Here is a 13,976-nt window from a genome sequence, read left to right as displayed (position 1 = left end):
CTAACATTGCATTCACTCCAAGTGCTATTGGAGACATTATGCCAGCACAACTAGAAGTTTTATTTTTGTTGCGGAGTACTTTGACTCTAGTAGAAATAAATTAATGTTCATGGTTGTTAAGACAAAAAAAAAAAAAAATCTATTACAAGAGGCTCAAACACTAGAACAACCATTTCAGATTTGTTTTGATAAGCTGACAGTAACACTTGACTATATAAACGTTCTATATATTTTAAAACACACTGTAATTTAGTGGCACAATAAAAAGGCATCCATTAATGAAATGTCATTAACATAACTGTTGACAGTTCAGCCAACATTATGCAGCAGCTTATCAAGGGAGGAGTGGGAGTTTAAACGGGGTTATTGATAAATGATCAGCTCCATGTTCCCAGGAGAAAATTAATAATGACATTGAGGTGAGGTCACGCCAATAGTTAAAAGAGCCGTAACGTACAGTTTGTGCCAATGACTATATTAAAAATGTCTCCTCCACAAAAAGAAAAAAAGAACAGCAAAGATCTTTGGGCCCTTTTTCTCTTTAATAGTTTTCCAAGCACCATTTTTCCAACTTAATAACTGTTTTCATCTTTAAAATCAATAAATGACAGTCAATGCCTGGTGTGTTTTGCTTAACCTTATTCTTAAAAACAATAAAAATCCTTATTGTGAATTTTAAACAAATATTTACAGCGTTACAAAGTTCTGGCATGACCCATACTAGGTACAGGTGAACTACCTACAGAGACCTACAGTGACCCTCAGGACACCAGGTACAATGGTTTCTTAACATGAATACATGATACAAGAATGTCCACATAGAAAAATATGAATCAAGTCTAACAAATTTATATATTGCATTTCAAAATGAACAATATTCTACTGATCCGGCCTTCAAGTAGGTGGTTCTGGAAAATGTTCAGTACTACGGTAGAAAAGTGGGCGTCTTCAGTTCAGAGGTGTGAACTTCTACCCTGCAAAGTGCAGGAGAGAAAGAAGAAGAAGAGAAGGTGGTGAGGTGTTTTTTATTGATTCAAGTGTTCAGAGAGGTCGTTCTGTGTCCAAATTAAAATTTTCGCTGAAATCAAGAAGCACGTTTAAAACATGATTGAAGAGGTCATTTTTATGTGGTGAAGGGGAAAATACATATTAAGATTAAACCATCGCTCTCCTGTGTTTTTTTTTAATTGGACGAATAACTACAATTGCCTGAGAAAAACGGCAAAAAGAAAACTGTCTTTTTACATAATTTAAAAAAAAAATCTTAAAAGCTAAATATTAACAAACTGACCACATATTCCTCTTTGAGCAACATTTTCCACCAGTGGACTGTATTTATTCAACCGTTAGAAAAGTTAAGTTTAGGCAGCAGCATTCTTATACGTGGAATTACGGGGTAAAATTAAAACCACCGCTACGGCAGCCTGGTCCATGTCATGCTCATGCCTTAAGCTCACAAATATAGTTATATAGGCTATATGTTTTATTTTGAAAAAGTTAAATGGCAGATATTATTGAGGGATGATAAATAGCTTTCTGGTTCAGCAAAAGGAATTTGAGCCCTCAAATTAAATGCTTGGGCATTAAACAAAGATGATATTTTCCAATGGCAGCATGACTAAGGTGTACAAAACCCATCCCCGCCCCTATCTATTTCTATCGAAGAGTAACCCTATAGCCACAATGCAGCAAGAAAATCTTCCATCCACATCGAGCAGAACAAAAATAAACAAAAATATAAAACACTTCAATCTGCAGTCCTGTATGTCGCCAGGATAACTGCAGGTGTGTTAGGTTCTCTTGCTGCCCAGTCTCTTAAAAACACTGACAGCCCCAGCATCCATCTGGGCACCCAAAGACTCTCCTCCCCCTGCTGCTGCTGCTGCTGCTGCTGCTGCTGCTGCTGCTGCTGCTGCCGCCGCCGCCGGTCCTCCTCCACCTCCGGACCCGGTGCTGCTAGTGACCTTGGAGCTAGCTATAGTCAGTCTCTGCTGGGCTCTGGGCCTGGTGCTGGTCACACTGTTGTCCTGTGTGTCAGCGGTTGTGGACGACTTGGCCGTGCTGGGGAGCTTTCCCAGTCTCTGAAGCACACTAACCTTGGCAGGGGGGAGGCCATTAGGGGCCGAGGAGGAAGAGGAGGTGGGAGCGTCAGAGGGAGGTAGTTTGAATTTGCCTCCCAGGCGCCGCAGGGTGGTGGGGGCCGGTTTGCTGGCCGGCTCTTTCTTCTGGGAGGGAGGCAGTCTCTTGAGGACGCCGGCGTACTGGAGCACGGAGCCTTCCTCGTCGCTGTCGTCATCCACGTCCACGTCCATGTGTGCAGCCATTTGGCCCGGCCTCGGCTTGTGTTCGTCTCCCGCCCCGGCTCTGTCCAGACGACTGAACACACCGGTGGGCTGTCAAAAACATGAACAATATGAGCACAGACAGAACTCGTCTTTTATGCATGCATTCGACACAATGGAATAGGAAGTAAGCTTTGACGACCTACAGATAGAGGTCTCACCTTGTTATTGCTTGTTGTTGTGTATCCCTTGGATTCAGCCCCAAGTCTTGCAAACACGGAGGTGTGTTTCGAACCTTTTCAAGGAGCAGACCAATTGACAATTAGAAAGATTTATATAGAAATTATTACAGCGGAGCTATGTGTTTTGATTAGGGGTGTGCACGTGTAACCGTTTAGTAAATCATAACCGTTTAGTAAAAATCAATAAACGAAAACCGTTTTTTAATTTTTTTTTTCAACGTTTTTAAATATGTTCCCGAGACACGCATTTATTGATGTTACAGCACTAATAAACTAATTGCGGAGGATAAAAGCTAGTCTGCCGAATCTGTCTGTCCCTCTCGGCGTGTGTGTGTGAATCGGCGCGCACACACACACACACACACACACGGGGAGTCGCCGTGCTTGGGCTCGAGTCACAGCCACGGACCAGTGATGAAAGATAACCTTAAGTTACGCGGTTGACGTGAACTACGCGCGCAAGTAGCCCAAACTTTATAGCACATGTTCAACATGCATAAACGTGGATGTTGGTCTTCGTTTTGGTCAGGCATTCGCCTGTCATGTGTTCGCCGTGTGTGTACCATGGACCTATTACAACAGGTGTGTAAAACAGCGTAGTTTATGTCAAATGTGTGTTTACAGGCGAACAAATGCGTACGTGTGCGCGCGCGCCTACAAGACGGTGGGCGCACAAGGACAGTGACGTCACGGTTAACCGTGTACACGAAAAAAATTCCGTCGTGTACACGGTTAGACATTTTTGTAAACGTTCATACCCCTACTTTTGATCACTCATTAGTGATGGACAAATAACCAGTTTTAAGAACAAACTGCTGAGAGTGAACAAGCATTTAAAATTCTCTCACTTTAACATTGAGGTGTTTTTAAAGGTTTAATCAAAATGTGGCCAAAATGGTTCCAAGTGCCAGTAAGAAAAAAGTGTGCATCATGTAAAGTGTCATTTATGATACCAAAGCTTTGGTTTGACATCTTTTGGACTTCTTATGCACATAAGATGAGGTTAAATTAAAACATATCAGACATATCTAATTTAACAATATTAACATTGTTTAAAATCTCAAAATTTATATTTTTGATTTAGACTTCAGGCGAGAGAAATCAGGCTTTTATTTTTAGAAACTTCTAACTAGAGGTTTTTAAACCTTAAAAGTAAAAAAATTAAAAAAAATGGTTTCATGAAATAAAAATAAATTGTCTATTTACAGTGTACTATTTTCAGAGACAGAACCCACTGAAAAAGTCATGCCATGGAGAAAGCAAACAAGATGATATGAAAGGAAAGAACAAGCACAGTTTGACAGACAAATTAAGTGTTAGTAACAAGAAGTTAAATTATTACAGGTTGTGTGTATCAGCCCTGAGTCACCTGATTCGGGTTTAGTATGAAAAGAAGTCCATAAAAAGGTTTAGTATTGATTAGCTGGGGGTGACCTGCTGCATTATGGGAGCGAGTTTTCGGCATGGCCACTGGGTCAGGCCTACCTTTCTTGGCCTGCTGGGACAGGATGCGGCGTGTACGAGGCGTGGTGCCTTTGGGCATGTTGATGATGTACTTGCCTTCCATCTCAGCTGTCACACGTCGGTTCTTCACTGCCGGCAAACCGTTCCCCTCATCGGCTGGTTGACTTACAACTGACAAACAAAGCGGGAGGAAACACGAGGATGAAACAGAGGTAAGAAAGAGACAGGACTCAGGGCTCCAGAAGGGACAGGGAAATAAGGGATTGCTGGGGTAACAGGATGTTCCCATGATATCTACCTGCTTTGCTGCTCTTGTTTGCCTGCATGTTGGACACCGTGACGGAGAGGCGGTTGTCGGGCCGACGGGCTGGAGTGGTTGGTGGGGAGTCGCTGCTCAAAGCGTTGGCAATCATTCGTGTGGCAGCTGAGAAAAAGAGTATAAACAGTGGCTGTGATTTTGCTCGTTTCAAATTGGAACTCTTCATGTTCTTTCCCCAAGGCGTGATCAGAGGACAGCTTGGCTTCAGTTAGGGCTGGGCGATATGACGATATGAAAGTGTCTACCGGGAGAGATTTGGCCATACCGTTTATACCAAGGAGAAAAAAAGTTCATGTGGCGGGAGCATGGAAAAGCGGGAGGCAGCTGTCCCTCCGAGTCCCTACAGTTACACTGCAGTTACACCGCCGCGCCATACGGGGGCTCTGCAGCAGAGTTCTGGGCTGCAATACAGCTTATCTACCCTCAACAGAAGAAGCCTCATCTGTTGCTCTAGCTCCAGTGTTAGTACCAGATATGCTCGGCTGCCAGATAAGCTCGGGTTGCACAATGATGACGCACTTCCTGTAAATTATATTCAAATAAACTTTAAAAAAAAACAGTTTTCCCTACCTTTTCCTGAAGCGAAAATGTATTTACTGTATTAAAACCAACATCAAGTTTGGCATTCGCCTTTTATTAAATAAAACAGAGAAAAAAGTTTCATGTTCGGGCTGTATTGAACGCTCTCGCGAGATCTCTTGTAACGCCGTGTGATCTTGGGGACAATAATTACGTATTGCACAATCCCTTGCTATTCCGAACGATAGCTTATCTATTTTTTCCGAAAACTACACGTACTTTCTTTCTACATGTATCTTTATTGTAAGGTTTACATTGTGAATGATAATATTATAATAGATTGCAGTTTGCAATAGATTCGTAAGAAAGAAGTGGATCTTGCGTAGTACAGGAAGTGCATCATCATTGTGCAACCCGAGCTTATCTGGCAGCCGAGCATATCTGGTACTCACACCGGTGCGCCATCACTACAGTTAACAAACCAACTCAGAGCAGCTGGTATTAACGGTAAAAAATGTCATCGGGCAAAGGAAACTTGCTTGCTGCTTCAGCGTGCTGTTGCCGTGACGCAGAGTTGGCTTGTTTTAAGCCGCAAACTACATGGGTTAGCTCTCGTGAGCTAGCTGGCTAATAATGACATCTTTAGCATCTACTCGGGGCTTCACCCCCGTGCTGTTACTGTTGGAGACAGCCAGCAAGGCTGGTTTTATGTAACTTTAAAACATGTCAAACTTGAAAATATTATTTTTGTTGAAGCTGGAGTTAAAGTATTACCAAACATTTGCTCATTAGTTAATTTTGACAGCTTTTTTAAATGAAGATGAGCAAATACTTCAGGAAAATTCAAGTCTTTCAATATTTTGATATAGGCTAATATCAATTGGAAAATGTAGGCTATTTGGTTGATGCTGTCATTTTTATTTTGCACTGACTGACTAAAGCCAGACTGGTGTGGTATTTTGCACCAGTTTTTCTTTTGTATGGAAATTTAAGTTCCAAGCAAAAGATGAAAATAATCTAATGTGATTACAGTTCAGTACGGTTATTGTAATCCATTGAATTTAAAGGACAAATACTATATCGTGATATACAGGTGAAACTCGAAAAATTTGAATATCGTGCAAAAGTTCATTTATTTCAGTAATTCAACTTAAAAGGTGAAACTAATATATTATATAGACTCATTACATGCAGAGTGAGATATGTGAAGCCTTTATTTGTTATAATTGTGATTATTATGGCTTACAGTTTATAAAAACCCCAAATTCAAAATCTCAGAATATTAGAATATTACATAAAATCAATAAAAAAAGCATTTTAAATACAGAAATGTCGGCCCTCTAGAAAGTATAATCATCCATATGTACTAAGTACTTGGTTTGGGCCCCTGTTGCATGAATTCTTGCCTCAATGCGGCGTGGCATGGATGCTATCAGTCTGTGGCACTGCTGAGGTGTTATGGAAGCCCAGGTTGCTTTGATAGTGGCCTTCAGCTCCTCTGTATTATTGGGTCTGGTGTGTATCATCTTCCTCTTGACAATAGTCCATAGTTTCTCTATGGAGTTCAGGTCAGGAGAGTTGTCTGGCCATTCATGCACAGTAATACCATGGTCAGTCAACCAGTTACAAGTGGTTTATGGTACTGTGGGCAGGTGCCAAGTCTAGCTGGAAATGGAAATTGTCATCACCATAAAGCTTGTCAACAGACAGAAGCATGAAGTGCTCTAAAATCTTCTGGTAGACAGCTGTGGTGACTTTGGACTTGATAACACAGTGGACCAACAGCAGCAGATGACATGATACCTCAAATCATCACTGATCCAAATTAAATGTTGGTCCCACAGTCTAGAGCAGGGGTGGCCAACCCGCGGCTCGCGAGCCGCATGCGGCTCTTTGCCCAGCTTCGTGCGGCTCTTCAGTTCATATCAAATTATGTGATAATATTTTTTTTTTTTTTTTTTATACTTTTTTTTTGTGTGTGGGCCTATGTGTGTGCATGTTCGCAAACGTTTCATGCGGCTCTTACGTTCGTTTTACATGTTGTCTATTATTTCATGTTTTATTTTATTAATGTGTAGGCCCTATGTGTATGCCTGTTCGCAAATGTTTAATTGAGGACGCAACATAACGTTCGCAAACGTTTGGTGCGGACGCAACATAAAACTGCCCGCTCAGCTTGGAGGGAGGTTTTCCGTGAGTAAACTATTTGTGTCAAGTTCTCTCCGAAACAGAGTGGGAGAGTTCATATTTTTTGTTGAACGTTATGCCAAGCCATTCTGCCTTATATGCCAGGTGTCATTTGCGCATTTCAAGGCTTCAAATCTTCAGCGCCACTTCAGCTCTCTCCATGCTAAAAGTAAGTCCCACAAAGCAACATGCATAGTAAGAGAAAAACGCTATTTTAAATTGTTACATTTTTGTTTGTGGACTTGGTTGAACTGAGAGTTTGTGTGTGAGGCAGTGCACACAATGTTCATTGTTGAAAATGACTGCCCTGTCGTCTTTAGTCCAGTCCTGTCATTATCACAGGGGCGGCCTTAACGATCTGGGGGCCCGTTTCAAGTCCTAGTGTGGGGCCCCCTGTTTTTTTTTTTTTTTATATAAATAATGCTTGTGCATGCATGTGCAAGCTCCCCGCGAAAATAAAAAAGCCCCCCCCCCTGAAATCTTACTGGCCACTCCAGTGCCCCCCCCCCAGTTCAAATGTTATTTTTTATTTTCATTTTATTTTTTTAATTACATTTTTTTCCTGATATGTATCCTAGTTCAGAGATGATATGTATTTTTTTTTCTTTCTTAACTTTTTTTGATAGGTAGTTGCCAAGTTCATCACACAAACACTCCAATCCACTGATATGAGATCAGTTTTCAATTTTCAATTACTAAATTAATGGTAGGACTGTGGCCACTAGAACTGGTCTCTGGTCAGCAAAGGTCTTGAAAACAGCATAAGTGTGCTTGTGACATGCGTGCCACCCATGCACGTGTATAGGCACGTGTCCCCGCAGATTTTTGAAATCTGAATAAAAAAATTAAAGTTTGTAGTTAGCAAGTGTAACATGTTCTTAGCAAGGGCAGACTTTCATAAATAAAGGTTTATTTTTTTAGCAAGATATTTGGTCAAAAGCTAGTGGTCATCCGTCCCTCTGTCCAGTTGTTAGGCATCTGGCTGCTAGCAAGTTATGTTGTCTTGCTAATTTTACTATTCATCTGAGCTGAAATAAATATTGACTTTTTCCTTTATTATCTTCGCGAGAATGCACCAGAATGCTTAGATTACATGTTAAAAACACAAAAAAATCTTCTGGGGGGGCTGCCCCCAGACCCTCCTTCAGGGGTTTAGTTTTCTGACAAACATTACAATGGATACTAACATGATTTGGGCATTTGGGATTATAAATCATCTTTGAATTGGTTGTACAGCATATCACATGCTATTCATTCAGGTGTGCGATGGCCACCCCACTCTAACTCTGTGGCCCACCTTTGCCACTGTGTGTACCCGTGTGTACGATGTGGCTCTTTGCAGTAACACAGTAAAAAATGTGGCTCTTTGTCTCTGACTGGTTGGCCACCCCTGGTCTAGAGGAAGAGTGGAGGGGCATAAAATCCTACATATGCATGATTATACTTTCTAGAGGGCCAGTGTTAATTTCGTAGACTAAGACTATGACGAAAAATATTCGTCAACAAACCTTTTTCATGCACGAAAACTAAATAAAAACTAAATAAAAAGGCAGATATGATGACGAAGGCTGAGACGAATATAACTGACACTATAGTCTACGAATAGGAACGAGACGAAACTGTTAGGGCGGGACAAATGGAGAACAGATCCAATCAGAACTGTGGGACAAGTTGGGAAGAAGCAGTGCAAAGCAGCGAATGCAACCCTGTGTCGGTGAAAATCGACGGGAGAACGCGCCAGTGTGAGCGGGTGGAGTGAGCCGCTGTGCAGAAAAACTCTGTGGTTTGATGGACAAAATGATAGTCAGGGATATCCTGCCCGTTAACGTTGTCTAGGGGAACGGCTAAGTTCCGCGATCTGTTTGTAGTAGGCTGTGTCTCGAGCTTGAACACACCGAGCCATGTCCCCAAACTGACTGCGCAACTATATAGGAAATTAACTGTGAAACTGCCGCCTCCCTCCTTTAGTTTCTGTTTTCACCCGAGTAAGTTACAATCAACTCCGACGCATGGACAGCGTTCAATTAAAACCTCTAATTTTATTATCAAAAAGGCTTTGATGCAAAAGAAGTCCGAACACACACAGCGGCAGCAGTGTTGCTTAAAGGAAAGCGCTGTTGCTCACTTTTATCAGCACGTAAACTGCGTGCTGCTGCTGCTGCCCAGGGGCGGCCTTAACGATCTCGGGGCCCGTTTCAAGACCTAGTGTGGGGCCCCCCACTTATTTTTTTTATTTTCTTTATTTTCAATTTTTTATAAATGATGCTTGTGCATGCTCCCCGCAAAAAGAAAAAAGATTGTGAAATCCAGTTGGTTCATATACGGATCATGAGATAATGGGCCCCTGGGCACAGGCTCTTAAAGCCCCCCCTCCCCCCTATCCAGTCAGGTACACTGATTGTATGTGAGATTATTACGAATTAAATAGAATACATGTTTTGTATTACAACCATTACATCTGTGTGTGTATTGCATATCCAAAACTTAATACCATTCAATGAAGAAAAACAGTTAGTCGACGAAGTCCGCTGTAGATTTAGTCAACTAAAATGTGCTTATATTTAGTAGACTAAGACTAGACTAAGACTAAAATATTTCAGATGACTAGAATAGGACTAAGACTAAATGGTGTGATATTCAAAAGACTAAGACTAAATCAGAATGTGCTGCCAAAATTAACACTGTAGAGGGCCGACATTTCTGTATTTAAAATCCTTTTTTTATTGATTTTATGTAATATTCTAATTTTCTGAGATTTTGAATTTGGGGTTTTTATAAACTGTAAGCCATAATAATCACAATTATAACAAATAAAGGCTTCACATATCTCACTTTGCATGTAATGAGTCTGTATAAGATATTATTTTCACCTTTAAAGTTGAATTACTGAAGTAAATGAACTTTTGCACGATATTCTAATTTTTTGAGTTTCACCTGTATATCCATATCGTGATATAAAATTACCTATATCGTGATATAAGATTTGGTCCATATCGCCCAGCCCTAGCTTCAGTTGTCTGCTGAAATGCGTAAGGCGTTTTATAGACGAGTCAAAGTTAAAAGTGTGCATAAAGAACATGTTGTGAAGAACTGAAGAAGGTCTTGTACAACCTGGTACTGGTTGCCAACCAACTAAATGATGCAGTTTGCTGGGGTACTATTATTTATTTTATCTTCCGACGGAAAAATGACCCTTAAACATGCCCATTTACCTGACATAATAATGAAAATTACAGCTAGCTTGTGCTGGTTTAAAAAAAAATTAAAAAGGTTTATTTATATAGCGAATTTAAAAAAACTAAATGCTTTACAACATTAAATAAAACAGGTTAAAGAAAACTTTAAATGCAAGGCATAATAAAATATGTACACTATATGAGAAAAAAAATACACCATCACTTGCAAAATAAAATACAATTGCAAAAAAAATAGCCTACAATAATACAATAAAAGACAATTAAAAACATGTGCGCATTGAGATTTCTCTTTGGAAGTATCATTGGAGGATCGCCGTATTATTAAAATTGGAAGGCTAGATTTTTTACTCAGCCCTTTTGTAATGTTCAAAATTTTATTTAAACTGATTCTATGTCAGATTAATTTACTGCAGAAAAAGTGTATTATTGTGAAACTGTGGATTAATATTGCTTCTGGCTGGGCTGGTATATAGGTCACATGGTTATCTCACAAGAGAGAAGCAATGAAGTAAGTCAGTTGAAATGAGTAAAAATAAAATTAGGTTTTCCAAAACAAAGCGCATCATTCACCACTGATCATTCCGTTGCGAAATAAAACTTCAATCAAAAAAATGAATCCAATGAAAACCTTATTGTACCGATTGTCGATTAAGAAAAGTAAAATGTTAATACTTACGAGAATTGGCTGTTCTTCTGAGCTCAGCTTTAACGCTTGTCTGTCCTGAGGAGATGGCTTCTGTGGCCATTTTGCACATGTCCTGAAAAGGGAATACAAATTACAGCGGTTATGTAAACTCAGTCTACAGTGAGTCACTGAGCAGACAGCAGTGATTTTGTATGAAGTCCATTTTCCATGACTGCATTCACAACAATAGGAGGAAATATTTCAGCTGTATATCTTGTTCGTACACGTGCACCGATGATGACAATGCACCATCGATTTTCAATGATAAATTACTTCAAAACACAATTGGTCTCACCTGCCGGTAGACCTGCTTGGCGTGTTTAAGAATGGCAATGATGTCACCAATGACTGTAATGCCAAGGTCCATCATGATGTCTTTACTGAGGTCCATCAGCATGTTCTTGCCAATCCTGCAGTGACGTGAAGCAGAAGAAGATACATATGTATTTCTGCATTGAACCAAGAGTCGACATGAAGTCATATGGACATCTAAAATATTCACTGGAGATCTTTAAATCCATGACAGCTGCCTGTAATTACTTGATGAATCAAACAAAGTGATCCGCTGAAAGTATCACTATCACAAACACACTATGCTGTGGTGGTTATTCCACCGACATGTATGGTTCTTTGGTCTATTTGACTGGCATCATTCTACGCGCCCACCACCAAATTATGTGATATGCAAATAAGAATGTTGTTTTTGTGTTTACAAAATTAATTAGTTTGTATAAAAAAAAACAAGAAAATAAAAAGGACAAAATGTATTTAATGGAACTTGTATCCTTAGTCTTGACATAGGAAATTAAAATATAAAAAAGGATTAGAACAAAATCTATGGAAAATAATCAACATCTAACACATAGCAGCTTTAATAATGTGTTTTGGCTTAATAGAAATCACTAAGATAAGCTGCTGTTGACTGGCTTGTGTTTCTGCATCTTTTTCAACAATTCAATGTCAACCATGTTCCGTTATCAGAAGTTGTGTATCATCATTTATTTTGTCTTCATGACTAAGATCTTAAGAGTCAAAAGAATTTGGTTGAACCACCAGTTTTTTCACAATAAAACCTCTCGGTTTCTGTTAATTGCCTTTCAGCTTAGCAAGCTTGATGTGAGGCAGCGATAATACGCACATGATCACAACACAGAACAGGGTGGATAAAGCATGCTGTACAACAGCCTGTGAAAGGGGCATTATTAATTCACCTGTTGTCCACGAAGGAGACTGCATAAGTGACTGCAAGGCCGGCGGGGATCCCAGCATCCTTGAAAAACTGAATCCACTCTGACGTGGCTTCAGAAAAAGAAAATAAGACTGTTAGCAATCATATAAAAGAAAGGGGCGCTTCTGATAGGTTTAAAATTAATTTAAATGTACCAGAAGTACACGTGTTACTAAAAATTGTCGATTCATCTCTAAAATATATATTTTTTAGATTAATAAATTCCTCACTTTAATTTTTTATGCATGCAACATCATAAAATGCCCATTCACAATCCTAAAAACCCAAAGTTGCATCTTTAAAGTACTGATTAAACTAAAAGTATTTTACTCTAGTAATGATACAAAACGGTTTAAAGCATAAATTCTACACATAAGTAGCTGAAACCAGCTCTTATTTGCTCTACCACCCTCTCTGTTTGACTCGTGATGTAGCCAACTGAGCGATCATCAAAATTGTTGATCACTTATCTGATGACCCTCAAATCAGTGGCTCCTGCACTACTTGTCTCTTCAAACTTAACAAGATAAAGTTATACTGTGTTGAATACAGTTTTCAGTGATACAGTAAACTACCAGGCCACTTTAAACAACAGTGGGAGACTGGGGCCTGGCACAAAGACATAAACCTGAGGAGGAGACAGCAGCATACTGACAACTAACACATGCTGACCACAAGCAGCTGGAGGTTATTTATAAACACCAATTATGAAGTGTGTTGAGGTTGGAGCCATATACATACAGGGTGAAGGGTTCACACAACAGCTGCCAGAATAATGGCTCTGATGAACTCACCACTACACAGACACAACTCAAAAGGAGGCTAAAATCTCATTTGGTGCCTAAACTACTATATTGTACATAAAAGAGGCCTAAACAAGGCACAACCACCAATGATAGGCAAACATTTAATATTGAGATTATAAAGCTAGAGTGTGGGGTTCCTTCAGGTTGAGGCAAGTTAGATTTATGACGTGTTATTAAGAAATTAAAGATACATTTTACAATGATCAAAATACTGCAGTGAGAAACGACATCAATTGTTTAAGGTTTGGGCCATTTTTCCCCAAACCACGACATATTTTACTTTGGTTCAGTGAAAATGTAAGATCTAAGCATCTGACTGCCGAATCCCTGGGTAAGCTTCGCAGAGACGACGTATTTTGCGCCAGAACCACTGATGATATCCAAACATATTGTATTAAATAGGTGATCTGAGATTAGAGGTAGTGTCGATCGTGTGTAAAATTGACGTAATCTGAAATTTGATTCAGTGGGGTGGCTTGTTTGTTAGCAATACTCGACGACCTAACCAACTCAACCCATTACACTATTAAAGTAGGAACAACTTAGTGCACAGGTGTCCCCTGAAATTTATAAAATCAATGAAAGTGAGATCATTAAACATTCAATGGAGCTACAACGAAACCGTGTGTTAGCATCCTGCGTTAGCATTAAGCTATAGCCACGAATCAAAAGACGACAATCATTACGAACAAAACTCGGCAGCAAGAAACTCGAAACAGCGTTTCGAAACATATTTAGTATCCATGTCTGAAACATAGCGAAACACCGAAATGTTTTGATTGTGGCTCAGCGGTAACCTGCCTCGCCGGGCCTTTTTGCTCTCACCTGTTGTCACGGACGCCATGTTTACAACGAATGTCTAGTGACGTCACCCACATCCGGAAAGCTCGCGCTGCTCCCGTGACGCAACTTCCTTCCATAACCCAAGAAATAAAATGTCTAGTAAAGTTTTATGTTCGGACGCTAGAGGGCAACACAGGCCGCACACTCATGAAACCCACTCAACTCAACAGACATCACTGTTATAAATCACCTATTCTACTATCT

General features: G+C 40.0%; 1 protein-coding gene across 3 annotated transcripts; it reads right to left on the bottom strand.

Annotated features, from left to right (window-relative positions):
* Positions 1-487: 487 nt before the first annotated feature.
* cUnh19orf47 (chromosome Un C19orf47 homolog) lies at positions 488-13,785 on the bottom strand. Of its 3 annotated transcripts, none has more exons than XM_080024979.1 (8): positions 13,755-13,785; positions 12,107-12,194; positions 11,191-11,305; positions 10,887-10,968; positions 4,287-4,412; positions 4,010-4,159; positions 2,504-2,577; positions 489-2,393 (listed from the first exon to the last, which is right to left on the bottom strand). In XM_080024979.1, the coding sequence occupies exons 1-8, from the start codon at positions 13,771-13,773 to the stop codon at positions 1,791-1,793; spliced, it is 1,257 nt and encodes a 418-aa protein (XP_079881105.1). In that variant the 5' UTR covers positions 13,774-13,785; the 3' UTR covers positions 489-1,790. The 3 variants fall into 3 exon arrangements, with proteins under 3 accessions (XP_079881107.1, XP_079881105.1, XP_079881106.1); XM_080024980.1 differs by having other exon boundaries at positions 4,085-4,159; XM_080024981.1 differs by lacking the exon at positions 4,010-4,159 and having other exon boundaries at positions 488-2,393.
* Between the last annotated feature and the right edge of the window lie 191 nt (positions 13,786-13,976).

The sequence above is a fragment of the Ammodytes marinus genome (assembly GCF_949987685.1).
Source record: "Ammodytes marinus genome assembly, chromosome: 3".
Lineage (NCBI taxonomy): Eukaryota > Metazoa > Chordata > Actinopteri > Uranoscopiformes > Ammodytidae > Ammodytes > Ammodytes marinus.
The sequence above is the reverse complement of the archived record's forward strand: the minus strand, read 5'-3'. Positions and strand labels throughout refer to the sequence as shown.